Source organism: Hippoglossus stenolepis, chromosome 9 (assembly GCF_022539355.2).
Source record: "Hippoglossus stenolepis isolate QCI-W04-F060 chromosome 9, HSTE1.2, whole genome shotgun sequence".
Taxonomy (NCBI): domain Eukaryota; kingdom Metazoa; phylum Chordata; class Actinopteri; order Pleuronectiformes; family Pleuronectidae; genus Hippoglossus; species Hippoglossus stenolepis.
The window spans coordinates 24001631-24024453 of NC_061491.1; the positions used below are offsets into that span (position 1 = coordinate 24001631).

Sequence of the window (22823 nt, forward strand, 5' to 3'; positions counted from 1 at the left end):
CAGGATTTAGCCTTTTATTATTTCATATTTACAGACCTATTGCACAGTTTACACTGACACCAGTTCCGGGCTTTATTCAAGCAAAAAGGAACCTCGTATTTGAGGGATACATGTTTTGTGCGTTACTTTTTCTTGTGTGCGTGTTTCTGCGGTTCAAGGGAGATTTACATTCTTTACATAGAGATAAATATACACTTAGACATTTCAGAGACTATACAAACTGAAAAAGCAGTTCCAAGACACTCAAACTCCATGTTTGTATTCTGCTGGGACGAGACACTGAAGAGTGGCTCGCCCTCTCCCACCGGTGGTTAGCGAGCTGTTTATCAAACAGCTGATTTTGGTGGTTACATTTCAACTTAATGGAGACATATTATGCTCAAGTTTACGTTTGTGATTTTAATTTATTTCTTGAAATGGTCTATACGCTCTAAGGTTCAGAAAACACATCACTGTCCTCATCCTGTCCATTGCTGCAGCTCCTCCTTTCAGCCTCTGTCTGAAACACTTTTAGCTTTTGTCACTTTAAGGCCCCCCTGCTGATAAAGCCAGGTCTGCTCTGATTGGACAACAACCTCCAGTGTGTAAGAAATGCCTTTGGTCTCCCTTTACCTGGTTGGGTAAGCTAGGCGAACAAAACTTTTACATAACTCCTGCATGAACACACTTGAGGAGAGATAAACTTACAAAGCATAATATGTCTCCTTTAATAGTATCATGGTTAATCCTTTCAGATTATCAAGTTAAACCTGATCAACTCTTCACCTCAGTGAGCATTTCCTCCTGCAAACAAGTCACGCTGAAATGTACTTATTAAATAATGTGCGTATAAGTGTGAAATGGTAGAAAGTCGCTAAAACCACCTTGTTTTTCAGGTCCTTCTATTGGCTTCTTTTTAAAATGCAGATCCAAGAACTAAAACACTGACAAAAGGTTTCTGAAACTAAAATCAGTTATGCTGAGATGGTTTTCAGACACATATTGTGTTGAAACCTTCCTTTGATCATAGAGATGCATACGTGGGCTTCAAACCAGTGTGTGGGCTGCAGGAGAGGAGGCACGTCCACATCGCAAACGATTTCCTTGTGTCTAACTTCCTCGTCAACATTCAGTCTCTCAGTCTTTACCGATGGGACGAGCTTTGGAGCAGGGTTGGTGCGGGAGGACGGAGGCTCACATGTTGAAACTCTCTCCACAGCCACACGTGCCCTTGATATTGGGATTGTTGAAGACAAATTCACTGGACAGCTTCGAATGCACAAAGTCCATCTCAGTTCCCAGGAGGGTCAGCTGAGCCTTCTTCTCTATGAACACTGTCACTCCTGCAGACAACAAAACAGCAAACAAAGCATTTCATTATCAAAGCATCATGTGAAGAATCTGACACATCATCAAGTGGTAGTATTGTTTTAAATCACCTTCACAGACAGTGGTACATGCTGCGAATAAGATTTTGCTTTATTGATCCACTTAGGTGAAATTCAATTTGACACAACGGCAGTAAAAAGTAGCAGCACAAGGGGAAACGAAATAAGAATAAAATAACAATCGAAACAGAATCCAAAACAAACAAGTTAAAATAGAAATATTATACGCAACAAGATATACATTTTTAAAAAAACAAGAAATTGATTTCTATAACAAGGTGCGATATTGAAATACAGAAGTTTGTTTGTGCAATATGTCCCTTAAATCAGGATTTATATTGCCAAAGTACAAAATGTGTAAATATAGATTATTTCTGTGTCATTTAAACTGGGATTCTTGATACTAATCTTGCCCTAATAACCAAAGTAATTCAAAATCACTTTTCATGTGGGAAACAAAATACTAAAACATTATTTACCATCCTGCAGCACTTCTTCATCAGACTTGTCTTTCTCCTTGGTGTAGTCCAGTGTGTACGTCAGTCCATTGCAACCACGAGTTCTCACTCCAACCTTCAAACCGATCTAAAAAAACAAAACACTGCAATTAACATCCTGTGTAATTTACCCTCAAACATCACTGCATTGTCATTAACTTTACAAAGAGAACCTGTATATTCTATATGCATGACTGGAGGAACATGGGATGCAGATGAGTTAACGTCACATTGCTTGAACGGAATAAGTCTGTAAGATGACACCTCTGACCAGTCAGAAACAAAAATGTTTATAGTTGTTCTAATCAACCACATTGAAAGGTAGAGTGAAAAAACCAGGAGAGAGAGAAACAATAGTGTTAAAGTGCAGTTTCTCCTGGAAGGCATGACTCGGCTGCATACATGAGAAGTGCCACAAATAGTGAATGAAAGAGAACGGCTAGAGAGAGAGAGGTTCAGACCCAGCTTACTTTTGCATCTCGGCACAAAGTGGTTGTATGTGTGTCTGTTAGGTAAAGTTAGAGAAACGTATGCTGGCTGTTCGCTGCTGTTTGATAGTTTTGCCGCTTTACAAAGATAAAGCTACAATCTAAAAATGTGTTATTATGGATATATGCTGATGTTGCTGTAGTCTCCTGCTTCTCCATATTTCTACAGACTTTCCTTATAGAACCTTTAGATTTAGTGGCCTTATATGAACTCATATACGCTTACACTCCTTGTAAGGATGGAATGAATTGATCAAAAACATCCATAAACATTGATAACGGTTCATTTTTAACAACCCAGTGCAGAGGAGGATAAATTCCTTTGCTGAGGACAAACCGGTTTATTGACAACTAGCTGATATACTATGTCAGTGGATGCTGGTTGAATGCATTACTCACATATTCCGGCTTGTCCTGCAACAACACTCTGATCTTGTTCACAGCTGCTGGAGTCTGAGGAAGAGACAACAGAAGAAAAAAGGCTTCAGTGCACATCAGGTGAACAACATCCTTATCTCCTGATTAGATACCATCAGGACACTTGGGTGCCGAGTCGATACGTATTGCTATTCTTAAGTATTGCTATACAACAAGTACGGTGATCCAATTGTACAATTTATTGTTATATTTGTTTAATGTTTTTAAAAGTAGAAACATAAGATCTTAAATGTGAGGGTGCATTTCCACCTTTTCTAGGCAATACAAATTAAGCAATTTAATTTGTATTATAGTGAACCACGAAAAAGAAAGAAAAGCTATTATATATTGGAATACTGTAGTGAGTATTTTTCCCCAGCTTTAGAAAACAGTGAGTTTTGTCCAAACAGTGTCAGCTTCAAACATACTGAGCAAAAGAATGAACAATAGAGAAACCAAATATCTTGCTAGATTAAGTTTCTATGGCTTATTTCTGTTGCAGTTGATAAAATAACCTTCACCCCTGTAGCTCCAACTGTAAGGGAGTGGATGTCAGTGCAGAAAAGGAGGAGGATCTCAGTGTGTGAGCTCTCTCTTGTGGAGGCATTTTGGAAACTAGCCATATGGTGCAAATCCCTTAAAGCCTCTGTTCATCTGGAGTTGTTTCATATCTATACTGTGAACTAAATGTAATAGCAAGGTCCTAAACTCAACGTGTGGCTTCTGGTAGAGTGTACAGTTCATAATAAGTATTACTAGTTTGACATATTATATATCATTATCCCTCACAGCCACAGTGCAGCTCTGTGTAATGACATCATCTGCAGTTGCCTCTGCCAATATGTGGTGTTTACTTCAGCTCCTATTCTTTATCACCTCCTGCCACCGTGCATACACATTATCTTGACACAACACCGTGAGGGTGAAGTTCACCATCATCCCAACGATAATAACGATCAATGAACCGGCAGCTCACTGCAGTGGGAGTCATTTACAGTGTGTTCAGAGTTTATAGATTAGTTTCATACTCTACTAACTGGGACAATCGTGAATAAACGGAGCTCCTGAAGTCTCAAAAGACGATTTTTAATTTTAATTTTAAGAAGATGTTTGTGTTTTAATAACTCAGATGCACACAGACACCAGATTTGTACCGTTACATAAAGACAATTGAGCTAAAATAGTTCCTGTTGCTCTTGAACAGACGCAGGACTGTCAGGAATAGTTTGCTGAAGGAAAACAGGCTCATGCGACAGAAGGACTGGGTTTCAATCAGAAAACTGGAGAAATTAACTAACTCTTAAAAGCTATAAACACAACTTAGTGTTGTCTTCAAAGCATCGGGCCAGTCGTGTCTTTACTACGCAGATATTAACTCCGTGCTGGTTCCCACTGGATAATAAATAGTGCGCCCAAGATAAACACATATCATGTTGTGGGACTTAAGGGGCTGCGCGTGAACAGGCTAAATAAACCGCGATGTAAAGTTGTATGGTTTTTAACTGGAGCTGCTGACTTAATAAACAGGAACTGTCTTGACCTCTGGATAATTCTCATTAACATTGTAGCTTGTGTCCCGTCAACAAATCAACGTTGTTCAGTGTTGAGTTACTAACTTAGCTATAACTTAATATATATAATTATACACATGTTTATACACAACAGTCACTATTAACTAACTGAAGTCTGTCGCACGTCACGAAGGGGCAGTTAGCTTAGCATCCTAACGCTGTACTGCCTGTCAGTAAGGTTAGCATCTGGTAAAAACAAAGGAAATATGTACTTTTACAACCTTGTGTTGTACTTGTATTATCACACGAGTGTGTATCGTGTGCACATCGGTCCACACGAGCCCAACGACACTGTACAGAAGTTTCTACGAAAGATATTCGGCGTGTAAAGTTCCAGTCACCGCTGGCTAGCTGGTTAGCTAGCTTAGATAACTCCGGATCACGTCACGTTAGCTAACAGCAGCAGGTGATGACGCCACACGGCCTGAATCAACACTGCGCACATATAAAATAGTGATTTAGACGATATTAGCACCAGTAGATCAAACTTACCAGCGTGAGAGCGGCTCTGGTCGCCAGTAGCTTCCTCTTGCTGACCGCTCGGACGGTCGCCCTCACCATGGAGGCAGACATGTTTCTGAAGCTAACAATCACAACACTGGACTGCGCAGGCGCGTACAGCTCAGGTTCCGCCCCAAATACGATAGCCGTTCAATGATTGGCTGGTATTTTTGACGGACGGGCGACTGAACCAATGGGATCACGGATAAACCTCCCATGCATTTCTGTTGCGTAAACCTAATCTCACAGTGTTGTTGTTGTTCATTTAAATAAACTCTAATAACTCCCATTCTACCTGATTTTTTTGGGTTCAACTAATAGTTTAATATTTTGTAAAATATTTATTAGATGATTTATGTTATTTGATGGGGACATTCCTCTGCAAACAAACAAAATAATGTAAATCAGCCAGACAAACTCATTTTCATCTGTTGTATAAAACCATTTTTTACAAGGCAACCTGAAATAAAATAAAATAAAATAAAATGACCAATCCTATATATTTACATATAACTATTAATACCATAGCTGTTGTATTTACTGTAGTTACAGATGTATTAAAGCAGATCGACAGAGGAAAAAAAGTGATTTAATTTATCCATAGTATCAGCTATTTCATAAGTGACAGCTCACAAACATGTCTTACATTGTCAACACCAATGGTTATCGCAGTATAGGATGTATGATTACTGATACTGAAGAATACAGTCCTTTATAGACACAGTTTGATATCTGCATGTCTTGAACAAAACAAATTAACAAAAGAAAATGTATTTTCGAGGACAAATTTCAGTTTAATGTTTGTTCTGGGGCACAGAATGGATTGTGAACAAACCTTTCCTGGCAGGACTGGTTTTCCTTAAACTAAATCTTCCATTTAAGTACAACAAAAAAAACACAACAAGGCCGGCATTAAAACAAAGCTACTTTTAAAATGAGGAATTTCATTACAATACCATCAACAACACTTTTTTTTTTTTAGTAAAATTTAGCCATATTAGGGCAACAATAAAGCCAAACAGTCCATATTCGAAGCTGAATGATAAGCAGCTCTCTGAAACATTAAGTAGCAGCAACAGAATACGAGGGTGTGACCCTCACAGTGCAGCTACCAATCTGTGGCACCATTACTACAAAATGAAGCCTTTGTGGCAAATAAATACATTTATATCTCCACTGAACGAAATGAAATTACCAACAGAACATGAACATAGCGTTTGAAGCACTGTATGTCATCAGCTGGAACGGTCAATCGTTACCACTGAGCGTAAGCATGGATCTTTCTTAAATACATGTTCTTGCACTAAAGTCACGACACTTCCTAATGTGTGGAACAAATACAGGCCAGATTAATCACAGGACAAACAGTTTTACTGTCATGTTATCTTCAATTTGCACTTGTTGCTCACAGTCGAGGGGAGGTATTTATGCATTTATGAAAATCAGGGTGTATCAGTTATGTCCAAAAACTAACAAAAATCATTTATGATCCGGAAAAATGTCAACAAGACGTTTTTATAAATGCACGGAGACAAGATTCACAAAGAGCTGCTTTCAATTCTGAATTAGAGACTGAGGGACGTCAGTGCACGTGACAAATTAAATAGGCTTTAAAAGAAATTCCATTAAAAAATATCCTGGCCATCACAAAAGTTACACTGCCATTTAAAGGTTTTTCCAACCTATTCAGTCTTTGTTAAATCTCAAGATAAATGACCAGATACTCGATCATAAAAACATAGTGATGAGAAAATAATGAATAATTGAATTGATGAATGACTTTCTGGTTACGCTGCTCTTGCTGAATCTGACCTCAGGCCACTTTAAGTAGTAGGCATCACACGTTATCAATGCTGTTGTCCCTTTGTCTGAATGCTGAAGCACCGTTTACAAACACTAGGTCTTACCTGTGAAGACAGTTGAGCCTATAAAGCGCCAAGAAGCTTCATCATCGATTACAACACAAATCTGCAGTAGGTTGTCTGCAGATACCTTCTAATGATGATGATCAAGATCTGAGTCATATAGATGATACTTCTGAATTACTTACATTTTCTAATTTAAGCAGTTCCACACTGAATCTGCAATGACATTGCTCAAAAGGTAGCGAATATAAAAACTTGACTGGCAGTGTGGGTAAACAAGGACATGAGGGGCATGGGGTAATGGCTTGTCTTGTTAAAATGAAAGTTTTAAAAAGCTCCTCTTAGGAGAAGCACTGTAGGGAAGAAAAAAAAAAGAATCAACATTTAAAAAGGCCCTATTTGGCTTCAAGTCTAGGCGTCCTGGCTTTGGCTTTTAATGGGCTCTCATTGGCCCAACAGTTCCATACAGATTTAGGGTTTCTGGATTTTCTGTCTGCCCGGACAAGAGGAGAACCTCATGGTGTATGTAGCCACAGCTGCTGCTGCTCATTCCACTGGGCTCTTCCTGTGACCAGAACGACCCACATTTCGGCAGGCTAGACCACCTGAAACAAACCAGAATGCAACAGTCAAGATTATTCCATTACACACTGTTAACCTGCACCAGGCACCTTTCCTCATGTAGAAATACATCTGTCATGGATAACTTCAAGCTGATAAACTTGAAAGCCGTATTTGATTTATTTATTTATTTGCACAGAATCCTTTCAGGTTACAGGGATGGTAAATCACAGAACATGTTCTCAGAATGTGTTGAAAAAATCAGATAAAAACAAGAGCAAAATGCCAAAGGTGAGCCAAAACATCAGCCAGCGTTCAGTGTTTCCCAAAAAAGATTCAACGTCAGCCGTTTCCAAAAATATCTTTCTTTCATTCCCTCTAATCACCAGCCCTAAAACAAGACAGATGACCCAAAGTATAAAGTATTTTGGACCAAATCTGTAATTGTGACAGTATCTAATGAATTTCAACTGAAGCAGAAACTCTTCGTACCTGCTTGTGGACTTAACATGACATTCTGCTGCTTTCTCTTCTTCTCTTCTTGTAAAGGTAAACCCTGAAATAGGAGAACGTCATCAGGCTCCAGGTGTAGGAGTGAACATAGCTGCCTACAAATATAAAGTACAAATTCTTAATTGCCTATTAGAAATTGAGATCATACCTGTTTTTCCTTTTCTCTCAGATTCCTCATGTGGGCGGAAGCAGGGTAGTTATAGTTGTCCATCTTCACATTACCTGACAAGTCAAAGAGTAAAATGAAACAACCGACTTTTCCCTCTGTAATTTTTTCATTATAGTTTCCCATATAACTTCTTATACATTTATAATGCAAGAGTAAACGGAATGAACTTACAAAACCGCCAGTTCTACTATGGAGTGAAGAATTTGATCTTGTGGAAGTACTCGACAATACAAATGACAAAAAAGTGAAATTAAATAATAATTGTAAAAAAATGAGAACCTGCAGGATTTCTGTACAGCTGACAGTCCTTCTTAATGTGGGTACTTGAGCCACATAGGTAGCAGCAGCGAATTTCCAGTGCATCTCTTTTCCTCCAGTTCTCATTCTTGTGTCTGCCCTGATCCCTGGTGTCATCGGCTGAATCCATTCTGTCTCTCTGGTGCTCTTGTCTTTTGTCCGAGTCCCACCTGTGCTTGGACCTGGACAGAAATGATCCACAATACAGGTTAATCAAGCAGCTTGACACTCGATGGGTTAGACATTTATCTACACGTTATTTTTTTGTGACAAATTCAGACATGCATTGTAATTATACTCACCTCTTACGCAAGGGACAGTCCTTCATAAAGTGGCCAATCTTGCCGCAGATACGGCAGCAGCGGTCATTGGGCGCCACTTCTCCCTCAGTGAGAACCTCCGGGTCAAAGAAATACTCCTGCGACAGATGAGGACAAGTCACACAATGTCAATGCTTAGAGAATGTTGCCTAAATATGCAAATATGATATTTACAGAGGAAATACTAACCATCTGACTGGGGTATACGAGAGGGAAGGCTTTGACGGGTGTGCCAAACACTGTTCTGCCGTTGATAAAAGCCTTCATGATGAAGTTAGTCACTGTTTTGAAGCGAAAAGACAAAAAAAATATTTGAAAAATACATAAATAGGAAGAGACAGCAGGAAATGAGACAACAGAGGACAGATTTAAACAAGACAGAACTAAAGAGAAAATAAAGAAAATCATACTTTTCCTGGACAGACCAGCACCCAAATTATGATTCAGGTCAAACGGATCTGTAATATAAACAAAATAGAAAGAGACGCAGTTTAACTATGACAAATCTTTCTGCACAGCACTACATTCATCATTTTATTTCAGTCAGTAATAAGTATATACATTCAATCAACTGCATGTACAGCAGCATGTTTGATAGGTGATTAGTTTCTTGTGCAATAACACTGGTATGCTACTGTGTACTTTTACATCTTCACACACACACACACACACACACACACACACACACACACACACACACACACACACACACACACACACACACACACACACACACACACACACACACACACACACACACACACACACACACACACACACACACACCTTCAATGACGATGTATTTGGACGTCCACTGCTTGTTGAAGGTGGTGAGGCGGCCGTGCTGACGGATACAGATGACATGCTCTCTGAAGTCGAAGTCCTCTGTGTAAAAGCGGAGCAGGCCGAGCCACAGGTCTCCCACTGATTCGGTGTTCCCCCCGTACTGTGACCAGCGACTGGGCTGCAGGTAGAAGATTACAAGACACAGTGTGGAAAAACCATATCAATACAATAATTATATAGACACAACACAGTGGATTTGTAAAAATATAAAAACACTCACTAATGTTTTTAAGTCATCAAAGAAGTACACGTTCCAGCCATCAACTAGCGACTCGGGCTTCTTCTTTCCATCATAGATCTGCAAAGTAAGTGACGTTTGAAAATGTTTTAATGAACATATAACAATTGAGACACCTCGTTATTTGTACATTTGGTAATACAATTATATTATATAGAGATAATAGTATATAGAGGTTTTCTTAGATTACTCTGCATCCTAAATGAAAAAGCTTCTGCAAAAAGAAACCCATTTGACTCCTTAGCTGTAAAAAGGCCTGCAGGGGAGATAGAGTTTCTGGGATTATGAAATAACAAACCATAAAGTTATTCTCATGGCAATGCCACTCAGGCATCTAGTCAAAAGGCAAAAAACTGAGTTTGAACCTTTTGACAAACATGTTATCGGTACCTCTTGCAGCACAGGGATAACCGGTGGGTTTCTCTGCTGGAGGAAGTAGAGCACCATGAGCGTGTAAGCGTAGGACGAAAGGCTGCCACGAGAGGCATCCCCAATGTCACACATCTGTAATGGGACAATTACAGTGGTAATTCAGTACAATATAATGAAACATAATATTACAGAAATAAAAAAGTGTTCAAAGTATATTCACCTTGGCAAAAACCTTCATAACGTAGCAGAGGATCTTCACTCTCCGGTCAATGGCAGCATAGGAAGCGAGCAGGTGTGTGTTGTGCAGCGCCTGAACAGAGAAGTTTCATTCAAAGGTCAATTGGAAATGTGTGATTTTCTCCAACCCCATCAGTTTGATTTTAATGAGAAAACACAGCAGCAGCGTGAGACAAAGAGCCCCACCAGTGTGTTGTAGAGGCTGATGTCTCCCTCCAGGCCGGTGCGCACATGGTAGAACTTTACAATGGGTACTTTGGCCGTAGTGATGGGCAGGATGTTCTTCAAACCTGGTCACAGGGTGCCGATGAGGTGACGGATTAGCATGTGCTTACATTTTCTGTTTGAATACATTTTACTCCATGGGACATTATGGTGACCTTTAACTTTCCCTAGGACAGCTTGTGATTCCCTCAAACCTAAACTAACATCAATTACAAGCTCAAAAAAACCATAAACAACCAATGACAGAAAAATATAAATCTAGTCATGCTCTGCTTGACCTTACCTGGGTGTTTCCTCAGTAGTCTGGCAAGACTTTCAATATGAGTGATGCAGTCAACATCCTGTTGGGAAGAAGAAAGCTGTACTTTAAGCATATCACAAAAGGAAGTCACTATATTAATTGCTACAAATGTCCCAGAACAAAGTTTTTAATTGGGAAATAGAAAATAAATTGCTAAACAGAGCCTGACCACAACAGTAGATGTATACCTGCACAATGTGACTGTATGCATGTGAAATGAGCAGTGACATAAAACCTACAGGTATGGTCTCCTGTCCTTCCAGCACCATGCAGATGTCTAGGTCACTCTGTCTGAAGCCGAAGCCATTTTTAGATGATCCAAACAGCTGCAGCCGAGCTCCTATACATAAAAAAAAAAAAGGGCGAGTCAATACAATTACTTATTGTTTCGGTCTGAATAAGTGAAGCAGCTCAACGGTCAACATGTTAGTTTACGTCACCAGCAAACTGTCGTCTGACAAAGTTCTCCAAGTCCTGAAGGATGTGCTCTCTCACTCCCACTTCCAGTTCATCTGGGGCAAAGTCAGCTAAAGAGGGAAGAGACCTTTAGTCAGATACAATTCATTTCACCAAACTGTTACATATAATACAATAGTAGATGTTTGTACTTTTAACTGAACACAGTTGACTGACACAAAGTTACTGCTATAACATGTATGTAGATATGAATGACTTTCCAGAATGGCACATTCTGAGTAGATTCTCCTGGTTAATAAGTCTATGGTACCTTTGAATTCTTTGTGTCTCAGTTATTTAAAATAACAAAAGTTACTGGAGACACTGGAGCAGATCTGTGTTGATTTTGGATTTAAAAAGGTGTTTTCTCAGGCACCCATTTGTCATGTTATGGTTCTTCTGCTGGATTTTCATAATAGTGCTTGTTGCCCAGTATTGTTTTAAATCTTTAGAAGCACATTTACATCCATCAAATATTTAGCTATTTATAAACAGGCGCCATTGATCAAGTTGAAACAAGCAGTTTACATGGAAGTTCTGCAAGAGGCCATTTTCACAGGAGACATTTTGACATGTAACAGTAAGAAAAGCACAAGTGTAAAGAATCATTTAGATGAAAGCTTGAATCCAAGAAGCTGCTTCACTTTCAGGGTCGTGGTATTTTGAATGCTGGTTCACTGACACAGCCATGAGTCATTGTTCATGTTTTCAGCAGCACCTGTACTTTTCCTACTATGACAAATGTCTGCTGTGAAACAGGCGTCTTAAGAGTTTACTAAACATGACTTTGATAACTCAAACCAGGAAACCTCATGGACATTTAGAATATGATTTATAAATATTCATACAAATGTTTTTGCATAAGCCCTTTTGTTCATGAAATGCTTAAAACACTTTGTAATGAAAAGAACAATGCTCATTCACTTAAACAGTAGGTTGTTCATTGCGAATAATGTTATCACCTCTGACCTGAATTCCTTGTGGAATCACATAATACTCACTGTAGCACTGCTCACAGACTTTGTTAAGGACACTTAGAAACTCTGATGTTATTGGGGGCAGAGGCTCCAGCTGCACTTTCTTGAAATCTTCCGGGCAGTCTTTTTTCAGATGTCCATCACGCTTACACAGGCTGCACACGACCATGTGTGGCTAAGAGACATTGAAAAGAATTCAACTGAGATGATGCACCAATGCTTTGTCTAGTATAACTTCCAGCCATCTACAAGGCAAAATATCACCTCATAGCTTTAAAATCATCACTTAAGTTTAAAAATTTATTTGTTTTCTTACACATTAAAATTAAGAGCTGAACCTACCTTTCCTCTGGTGAAAGCTTGTCTGGTGAACTCATAAGACCGTCTTAGTTTTTGGCTTTTGTTTTCTGGCCTCTCATCTTTAACTGCATCCTCTGAAGTTTCAAGTGACAGGTTGGACTCGTCCTCCTCCTCTTCATCATCCATTGAACCAGGTGTGTCCAAATCTGGACCCTCCTCATCAGACAAAAGCTCCTCCCCTGAAATCTCATCCACTAGGAAAATCTCCTCATCCTCTGTGGTGAAGCTGTCCAAGTGGTGCCTGGTGTGAGCATCCACGTCAATATCTCCATCCTCGTCTTCATCCTCCGAGAGGCTGCTTTTGCCCTGATCCACCTTCTCCTTCTCCCTCTCTTCATCCGAGTCGCTGTATTCTTCGACTTCCTCCTCCTCCTCGATAATGCAATCAGAGTCTTCAGGACCATTTTCCACAGCTTTAGGTTGACTTGCAGGTTGTGACTGAAGGGTGAGCTGACTGAAATCGGAGGGATCTAAGATCGCTTTATTCAAAGCCTTCGCATCTACCCCTTGAATAGGTCCACGCCGCGCTCCTGTCTTACAATTAGCAGCTGGTGTGTTGAGTGGAAGTGCAAAGTACTTGTATGTGGTTTTGAGGCAGTGGACCATGTACTCAAACATTTGCTGGCTGTTCACTGTGCGGGCCACGTTTCTCTTCACAGCAAAAGGGTCTGAGTACAGAAACAAACAGTATTAGATCAACCATGTGCAGGCAAGAGTAATAAAACTATATATTCAACAGAAATCATATTTGAATTGCATTAATCGTTTAAAATGCTAATAGACCATCATGAACCAAATGACCACAAAAGATCACACACATATTCATGTACAACACTTTTCTATCACAGACCCACATAAACACTCGCACACCAATGGTGCATCATCATGGTTGAGCATCTTGCCCAAGGATACATTGACACATGGGCTGAAGTAGTCAGGGATTGAACCTCTAGCCTCTCTGCTCCATCTCCTGAGCCACAATTGCCCCAATATCTCAAAGCCACAGATACACAATCAATAGTATTAATAATTTATAGCTGGGACAGAATTAACCTCTGAATATTGAGCTGCTCAAGTGTCATTTCATTGGAGCTTCTTTCTTTCAACTCGAGCGTTAGCATAAGTGTACTATCCCTGGATGCTGCACAACCAGAAGTGATCAAACTCACCAAGAACTGAGTGACAATAACATGGACTTTCCCCTGACATAATTTTCCACATACTAAATTATAAATACATGCAAGTATTCAAGCGATTTCTGCAATACCCAAAAGCAAAAAAAGATTTCAAATCACGCAAAACATGAAAAAAAATAAACTGACCTTCCACTGCGATGCGTTTCTTTGGCCAGTCTTTAATCTCTCGGGAGAGGACGGCATTGGTCCGCACGCTTATTACATTGTCAGCCATGATGAACTCCAGCGAGAAGAAGCGAAGCATTTCAACCCAGAGGAGCCCGACTTCAACAGGCGGATGGGGGCTCTGAAACACCAGTGGAACCTGCACGAAAACACGCCGGACAGCACTTAAAGGTTGCCTTGGACCCATTCCATGAGATAAACAAGACAAATCCATTACCTCTGATCTAGAAAAGGCATTCCATCATTGTAAAATTTGCATATAGAACAACCCAAACAAGTATAGCCTTCATGGTTACCTTTCCCTTGATACAGGAGCCCTCTGCTGGCTGTGAGGAGTCTCTGGAGGCAGGAGTGTAAGTCCAATGTAAATACCCATCCTCTACTTGGACGAGATTTAAGTCTGACAACCTGCTAAGTGAAAACACCTTGATCTGAAAATAATATGATTAGATTAGTTTCCACTGAAAACAACTACCAATGAACAATACTGAAATGAACCCTAAATATCTTGAAGGACACGATGCAAAGAAACACCCACCTCATTGTTCAGGTAGGTAGGCAAGAGGGACTCTTTGCGCTGCTGTAAAAAGAAAATAACCATGAGGGCGAAGACGTACGGTGGCAGCCCACCTTCCTCTGCACGGTCAATTTCACAGATCTAAAACAGAAACAAGAACAACACATTAAAAAACAAATGTGATGTTTTACAAAAATAAAAGACACAGATTTGTTCATCGCCTTTCTCAAGTTGCCTGTCGGATGAGAGCAAGAGGTCAGGGTCTCAGTCGGAAACATACCTTGGCCCAGCGTCTGAGGCCCAGAACCAGTGGGAGGAGAAGCTGCTCCCGATTGGCGAGAGCAGAAAGATAGGAGGTGGTTTGAAATGCGTTTTCATTCCCTGCGCTCACTTTGCAGATCAAGCCACTGTTGAGAAGAAAAACAGCATTACAACTTCTACAATATCTGAAAGATTACAACTTCAGCAATTCACTAGATCAGACACTCATCCATTTAAATTAATCTACTAACTGAGTAGCTACTGGACACACCCACCTCTTTTTCTCTTTGCAAATGACAACAGGCACCCTGGCATGAAAATCTGCTTCCATGTCAACAAAGGCAGCTGAGGACACAACAAAACATGTTAAATTGTAATCTTCCATAACAGCCAAGCACCTGACTCGAGTTTCCTATGGCAGAATATGTTCACAAGGGGAAAACAATTCTTGCAGTTAAATGAGTAAGAGGTGACTCACAGCTCACAGAGAGACATTCCTTGACCAACAACAAGACGTCCGGCTGATGCATCTGTGAATACATCCAATTTCAAACCTTTATACAACATGAATACAATATGATGGATGTGAAGTGTCTTACAAACACAATATTCAATCACTTTTGAAATAAACATTAATTATTTTACCATCTCCACTGTAATAACTGTGTCTGCTACATATTCATTCCAAAGTGGGATGTTGTTGTTATATATGTATCCTCTTATTGTAAGTCTTATCTTGTACATTATGAGACTGTTAGCTTGTAAAAATTCATCTTTCGTCATATATCAATAAACAGTATTCACACAATCAAGCTCATTCTGGGCTACTCACATGAGGTGGATACTGAATGTCAATGTTAACATCAGAATCCTTAAATCCAAACTTGGTGCAAGATGATCCATAAAGCCTGAGCCTGATCTCTACAGGTGAGAGAAATAGAGAGGGCATAATGTTATTTACATTAAAACAACAACTGCCTCTTTGGTACAAAATAATATCACAATCAGGATGAATTAAGGTCACGTCTCCGTCATAAAATAAACACTTTGTCCTCAGGTGACGTACCAGGCAGGACGGAGAGAAGGAGGTCTTGCATGATGGAGACCACAGACTGTCTCGTCTCAACATCTTGGTCGTTCATCCCATGCGCCAGGACAACAGCCTCTAGTGCAGCAGTCACTGCACTGATCTGCTCCGGACCTGGAGGCAGAATCTCAGTCAGCATCACCTGTTCTTGCCTCTCCTGAAAACACAAAACACACACACCACATCTATTACTGCACAATGACATTATAGTCGGATAGCATAACCTTAATGTTCATTGTAATCCCATAAATGATTATGCAAAATAAATAAATGTCTTACCCTGACTCTTTTCTTGTGCCGTTTGTCTCTGACGTGCTTGTAACCGTCAGACACAGATTCCAAGAGAACATCACACAGAGTGCAGGTGTAAACTGCATTGGGGTTACTGTGGGGCTTCTGAGACCGTTTAAAAAGGGGGGAAAACAGACATTAGACAATGGCTGCAAAAATGTTGTGGTTATCAATGTTCTTAACTCAGTCACGAATCATATATATATATATATATCAAATACTGAACAGCTGATTTATCAAAGCAAATTTACACCAGACTGTACAATGAATGTTTGTACCTTCTTCAAGCAGCAGATCCCGTCTTTGAGGAGTCGATTCTCTGCTTGCCGCAGGCTCTGCAGCTCTTGGGTTGATAGTGCGGAGTCTTCATTCACAAGGCTCCTGTTCTCTTCACCAAAACCTTTCTTCTTGTTTCTGTTCCTCCGTCTTTTCGCTTCGGATGGAAGAAAAACATGTGTCAAATGTACAAGATTGTGTTTTTGTGGGGATGTAAATCAATAATGGTGGATGTTGGATGTGTAACCCATTTTAAGAAGTGTCCATTTGCGAAAAAAGTCCAAATCTTTACCTAATTTTTGAGCACTGCCATCACTGTCATCTCTCCTCCCCTGCTCCCTGTCTTCCTTCGGACCCTCTGCCTGGCCACTCCTCCTCCAGTGCTGCTGCTGTGAACGCTCCCTCCAGGCATCGTCTCTGAGCCCACCACTGTTCTCGAGACCAGGGAACCAACGGACGTCCTCCTTCTGTGAGGGGCTATGGCCGCCTCTAAATCCACCAGGGGAGTAGCTCAGAGGTCCCAGTGGCCCCTTCCTGGGGCTGGCCCGAAAGGGCCCACCCTGATTCTTCTTGCCCTGCGGACCTCCCTCTGGTCTGAAGTTCTGTCCTCGACCCTGGTCTGGGAGCCTCCAAGCTTCTTCCTTGTCTGGTGCTCCTCCCCTCTCCCAGCCGCTTGGCTTGGTCCGGTAAGGCCTGCCCGAGTTTTCCATGGTTCACTTGTGCTAAAACTGAAGGATGAATATGTTCAGATGCAAAAACAGCAGGACTTCATGTTCCGTTACTATGGAAACAGTTTTTTATTTGACTAAAACTGAGTGTCAACAGGATCATCTGACAGAGTGATGACATTCAGATGTCTGGTCTACGAAACAGAAGCATGCTACTGTAGTTGCCTTTATATTCCTTCAGGGCAGAAACCTTCATTGACTGTTACAGCTCCCAACTTTAACATCCTGTCATTTAATTCATACCAGGCTGTGGCAGATAAATGCGACAAAAACACACAAGTTTACCTCAGTAACTTGTGTAGGTTACTCCAGGAGATGCCTGGCGATAAACTGAGTCATTTCAGCTCAACTTAACATCACGTTGTCAGAAATACACAAAACAGAGGTCAACTAAAAACGGACTTGTATTAGCAATGAACGCTGAGAGCAGAAATCTGACCACCGTGGGAAAACTGACGCTAACATCGGTGTTTCTAATGCTACCGCGGTTATTTCTGATCTAACAGAGACTCCAGGGTTAATCACGATGACCGTTTAAATGTAAATGTCACGTTGAACAACGGTTCGAGTCCCTCGGCTAACTGCAACATTAGCCACGTATCCTAGCGGCAACCGACGTTGTTGAGGCACGCTCCGTTAGCATTAGCTAGCTTACTAGCCTCTGTATTGGCTCCGGTGTCTCTTCGCCCTTCGGTTAAATGCACGAACCAGTGTCACGTCTGAAGCTAAGTCGCTGTCAACAAACCCGCGGTTAGCCCCCACACGCAACCTTAGCTAGCTTGTCCCCCCACATACCCTAAGCTAGCTACCCCCGTTTAGCTCGTTAGCTAAAGTGACGACACCAAAACACCTAGCCCTCCCCCCTCCGCCAGCTAGCACCCAGCTAGCGTGGCTGTTTATTTGAGTTTTCCGCCGGTGTAAACGTGCAGATGAGGCGGAAGACAGCCACTGGTCAGACTACTGGGGGGGTCATCTGTCCGAAAGGAGCCATTAGATACCTGTGGTCGGGGAGCAGACATCATACTGGAAGCCTTGTTTAGCTCTGGTGATCGCTGGTCTTGAACTGGAGTTTGAGAGGTGAAGTCCGGACTGATCTGTTTTGTAGCCGTCAGCTCTTCAGTTCCGCCCCCTGCGGAAAAAACAGCTCGGGTTCCTTTTAACCCGGGACAAAGTTGTTTTTAAAAATTCAAACTGTCGTCATAAAGTGCAGCAACGTGACACCGAGAGAACAGAGTGAACGTTTGGAGCTAAGACTCCAGCTGTTCCGGATAAACCATGATGTAACCACCGACACTGGACGTGACCTGGTGCTACCTCATAGAAAATAACAAGCCTCTGACTTCCTTCATCAACTGTTTACTTATCATTGATCATTTTCACTTTCATTTCCTACCAACATCTTTATTATAATTACAGTTATTTAGTAATCATAATACAACAAACAAGGATTTCCCAGTTTGGGATTAATAAAGTTCCTATATCTTTCTGTCTTTAAGAGAGGGAGAGTTTTTGTACAAAGGAACATTAACAATAATTATTTTCAGTGACCCTGGATTAAAGTTGGAACCTGTTATTAACGATTAGAACATAACAAGCCTCTGACGTCCATGATTAACCATATAATTATAATTGGAAATTTTCACATAATAAGAATAATAAACTTTATTTGTATAGCACATTTCAGAACACAAGTCAAAAATAAATAATTGAAGGCAAACAATAAAAAAACAAAAAACAAAATAAATAGGAAGTTCCCATTTTGGGATCAATAAAGTACATCTATATATTTCTATCTATCTGAAAATGTATCTTTAAGAGAGATTTAAAAGATAATAAGGAGTATAATATGGTTCAGTGTGTAGAATTGAGTGACATCTAGTGGTGAAGTTGCATATTGCATCTGAATACCCCTCACCTCACCTTACCCTTCTAAACATGAAGGAGAACCTGTGGTAACCTTCAGTTGTCATAAAAACTCAAAGGTGTTTAGTTTGTCCAGTCTGGGCTACTGTAAAAAAACATGGCGACTTCCATAGATAGGACCCACTCTGAAGTAAATATAAAGTATTTAAATACAAAAGGCCCATTATAGGGTAAAGAAAACTTAAATGAAACTCACTAGTGAAAACATCACTAGGATTATTTCATATTCAATATCTGCCAATAGATCCCTTTCACCTAAATCGTACAGACTGGACCTTTAATTCATTAAAAAGAGGGGTGGGACTCGATAAGTATAAACTTCTTCTTCCTTTTCAGGCATGGTTTATATAATTTTTGTTTGTTGTGCATTTCTCCTTATTTGCTTATAAACCGAATTTCTGGGAAATAAACATTCAAAGAAAATGTGTTGTGTGAAATGACACATTAATTTACTTAATCTCATGACACCTGCAGCACAAAGGTCTAACATATGGTTGAGGGTAATTAAAACATGGGGCAGGGGGAGTGTTGTCTGGCCTCGGTTGCCAGGGGCGACGGGAGAAAGGTGAGCCGCACGAGCGGGGAAGACCCCGGGAAAGTGACGTCAGCAGGCGGAACTCCCCCCCCCCTCAGCGTCCCGCAGCTCAGTGAACTGTCCTCAGTGACTCCGCCGGGGACCGTGTGACCGCGCACCGAGAAGATGGTGTCTGTTGTGGACGGTGACTGCGGCTCAGAAGTCGGTCTCAAGCGGAGACGCATGGGCGGCTCGTCCCCTCCAGCAGACGCGCTCACCCCGGCTCGACAGCGCAGGTCGGAGGCCAGACGCAGGAAACAGAAACTCATATCCAGGCTGAGTGACTCCGGCTTCCAGGAGGACCTGGGATCCTCTCCGGTCTCATCCCCGACCCAGACACACACAGTGTCCCCGCTCCGAGTGCATGAGCCTGCAGCTGGGCAGCAGCTGTCCGGCAGCTGGTTCCTCCAGTACGGAGACATCGGCTTCAGCGTGCAGAGGGAGAGAGAGGAGCACTTCCATCCCTGCAGCAGCTTGGCACGACAGCCACAGGTGGGACGTTTCAGACAGTAAAGTTATGAGGACACAGAAATGTGGACTATTGGTGCCAATCACAATATGAAAATATTAGTTATTTTATATAAACTATGCTTCTTCTCTGCAACATAGCCTATATTGTATAATCAAACCTTATTTAGTCTATACAGCACCTTTCAATCTATTTTCAAATGCAGTTGCAGGCTGCACAAAATATAAATTTGCAATGATTCCATTATCAAGCATCAATGACAAATCAATGTCATTGATGCTTGATATTCAAACTTCTTTATATGTAACGACTAATAAAAAGAAAACCTAAATATCCTAATAATATATGGAACTTGAAAACAATATAGAAAACTACCGTAAAATTTAAACATGCACATCTTTTCTGCCTTTTCTATTCTGGAAAATAAAAGTATTCATATCAGCAAACATGAGCATCCATGGCTGTTAAAGGTTAATCTGAACGGATTTTAGTTTTTAATTTCCATGAATGTCACAAAGACAATTATTATGTTGTGTTATTTTAATGTTTCAAAGGTTTCACATTCATGCCGGTTCTAATGGATTCTGTTTGCTTGCAGCTGACGGCAGAGGCGCGCTGTAAGCTCGTCAGCTGGCTCATCCCTGTGCACAGACATTTCCGTCTGTCGTTCGAGTGCTGCTGCCTGGCGGTGAACATCATGGACAGGTTCCTGGCGTCCACAGCGGTGGCCGCTGACTGCTTCCAGCTACTGGGTGTCACTGCACTTCTTTTAGCCACTAAACAGGTGAGTCTACGAGTGCGGAACATGCTTAAAAAACAGATAGATTTCATGTTTGGATTTTCTCACTATAAAGCCATCTCTTTCTCTGTGTCACCAAGGTGGAGGTTTGCTCGCCACGCATCAGCCATCTCTTGTCATTGTGCTGCGATGCCTTCACCAAGGAGCAGCTCTGCAACCTGGAGTGTCTCATCCTCCTTCGCCTCAACTTCCGCCTCGCTGCACCCACCCTGGCCTTCTTCATGGACTACTACACCAACTGCATGGAGGCCGCCCAGAACGAAGGTGGTGGCGGTTTTGCAAGAAGGAATCTGGACACAAAAAGACCCAGGCGGTGCAGCAACCTCGCACGAAAGGTGTGCGAGCTGAGTTTAGCAGACTATGCTTTCAACAAATACCCAGCGTCTCTGACTGCCAGCTGTGCACTGAGGCTCGCCAGTGAGCTGCTGAACACTGAGCAGGGGCTTACAATCCAGTCAGGGGAAGACCAGTGGGACAGTTTTGTGGATGAGCCATGTGTCCTACCAGCCTCATCCGAGAGATCTGTAGGTCAGGACGGCCACAACCACAATCTGGCTCGGGAATGCAAAGACAACCTGAAGATGCTGGTGTCTTTAAACCAGGAGAAACTGGACGGGATGTCCAACATGTGACTGCAGTGAGCCACCCAGATGTTTGCAAAATGCCAAAATTAGAGATTATTTAGACAAAACACAGAAGTGAGGATGAAGTGCCTCATGTTTATGTGTTGATGAAGGTTCATCCAGTCATGTCCACTCGACCTCAGTCATACTTGATACCAGTCACTGAATGTTTTACAACTTAGCTTTATTGTTTACTATTTATTGTTAATAGGTTATTGTTTATCAATGAAGTATTTTATGTCTTAATTAATTCTAAATCAAAATCTTTTTTTATGCACTGACTTGCTGCAGGTTTATAAGTTATGTTACTGTTGCAACCTCTAAATGAAGGAGCTGAAAACTGTGCTGTACTGAACTGATTGATGTTGTGAAATAAATGATCAGTAAATCAATTTGTCTTTTCTAAACTGCAGAGTTTTGACTTTACTGACTTGGATGTTCTATAACTTTGGTGAAAAGTAAACTATGGATAAGATTAGATGAGATGAAATAAGATAATACATAAGAAGTCAAATCAGCAAATGGGAAATACCAAAAATACAGGAAACATCAGTATAATAAATAAACATGCACGATAAACATAAGCAAATATAAACATTTAAGAGAATAGCAAAGACAATTAAAATGCAAACATGATATATTCAACATAAACTGGATTCCACATGAACAGTATTGCATATGATATAGATATTGAAATCAGTAGCTAATAAACCCATTCAAGATGAGCCTCTCTTAAATAATGACTTAATTACTGTAAATCTCATAATTACACATCACATTCCTGTGAATGGGTTACTCGGGTTACTCAGGTTACACGGGTACACGGCCCCTTAAAGGACAAAAGAAGGAATAAATGCTTTTCACCAAGTGTAACTGATTCTTGTGTCTTTCAGTCTATTGTGCTTGTTTGCCAGGAGGTCAGTTTAAACACGTTTTTATTCAACGTTGCATCAGTGTCATTCTACACTGAACTCTGCCAACACAGCCCGGTCAATTGAGCCCGGGCTTTATCTGATAATCCATTACGCGTGGCATCTCGACTTGCTGACACGGTGTCGACCACACAGGTGCATTCAGCGTTAAGGGCCGAGGAGCCCTGCTCGTGTTTGTTTACTAAAAGAGGCATTTGTCACCAGTGTTTGCTGAGCTGTCTGCTGCAATTACCCCCTTTTCCTTTTCCACTTCACTTCAAATGTGTCAACAGGCGCTGACCTCATTCAGGCAGGTATTTTACGCACGGTTGGGTAGAAAACACGCGCGTATTGCCGTGGCCACGCACTATTAAACCCACTGAATCTGCAACAAACACACGAAGCAGAACTGATATTAAAGAGGA

At 41.1% G+C, this 22823-nt stretch overlaps 3 protein-coding genes across 3 annotated transcripts; 1 reads left to right on the forward strand and 2 right to left on the reverse strand.

Annotated features, from left to right (window-relative positions):
- On the reverse strand, nt 1-4963 carry isca1 (iron-sulfur cluster assembly 1). Its single transcript, XM_047341423.1, has 4 exons — nt 4833-4963; nt 2752-2805; nt 1847-1952; nt 1-1322 (listed from the first exon to the last, which is right to left on the reverse strand). The coding sequence occupies exons 1-4, from the start codon at nt 4911-4913 to the stop codon at nt 1174-1176; spliced, it is 390 nt and encodes a 129-aa protein (XP_047197379.1). The 5' UTR covers nt 4914-4963; the 3' UTR covers nt 1-1173.
- Nucleotides 4964-5410: 447 nt separating this feature from the next.
- tut7 (terminal uridylyl transferase 7) lies at nt 5411-18400 on the reverse strand. The gene is made up of 29 exons (XM_047341241.1): nt 18098-18400; nt 16664-17099; nt 16374-16528; nt 16084-16200; nt 15784-15961; nt 15550-15638; nt 15196-15247; nt 14993-15062; nt 14737-14863; nt 14478-14597; nt 14236-14370; nt 13901-14078; nt 12561-13246; nt 12243-12393; nt 11226-11312; nt 11025-11125; nt 10768-10825; nt 10446-10549; nt 10243-10332; nt 10041-10154; nt 9633-9710; nt 9353-9530; nt 8977-9024; nt 8756-8847; nt 8549-8664; nt 8229-8428; nt 7929-8002; nt 7760-7823; nt 5411-7311 (listed from the first exon to the last, which is right to left on the reverse strand). The coding sequence occupies exons 2-29, from the start codon at nt 17079-17081 to the stop codon at nt 7253-7255; spliced, it is 3939 nt and encodes a 1312-aa protein (XP_047197197.1). The 5' UTR covers nt 17082-17099; nt 18098-18400; the 3' UTR covers nt 5411-7252.
- Nucleotides 18401-19666: 1266 nt separating this feature from the next.
- On the forward strand, nt 19667-21760 carry LOC124852455 (cyclin-O). Its single transcript, XM_047341409.1, has 3 exons — nt 19667-20088; nt 20664-20849; nt 20945-21760. Exons 1-3 carry the CDS (start codon nt 19723-19725, stop codon nt 21494-21496), a joined length of 1104 nt encoding a protein of 367 aa, XP_047197365.1. The 5' UTR covers nt 19667-19722; the 3' UTR covers nt 21497-21760.
- Nucleotides 21761-22823: the final 1063 nt, after the last annotated feature.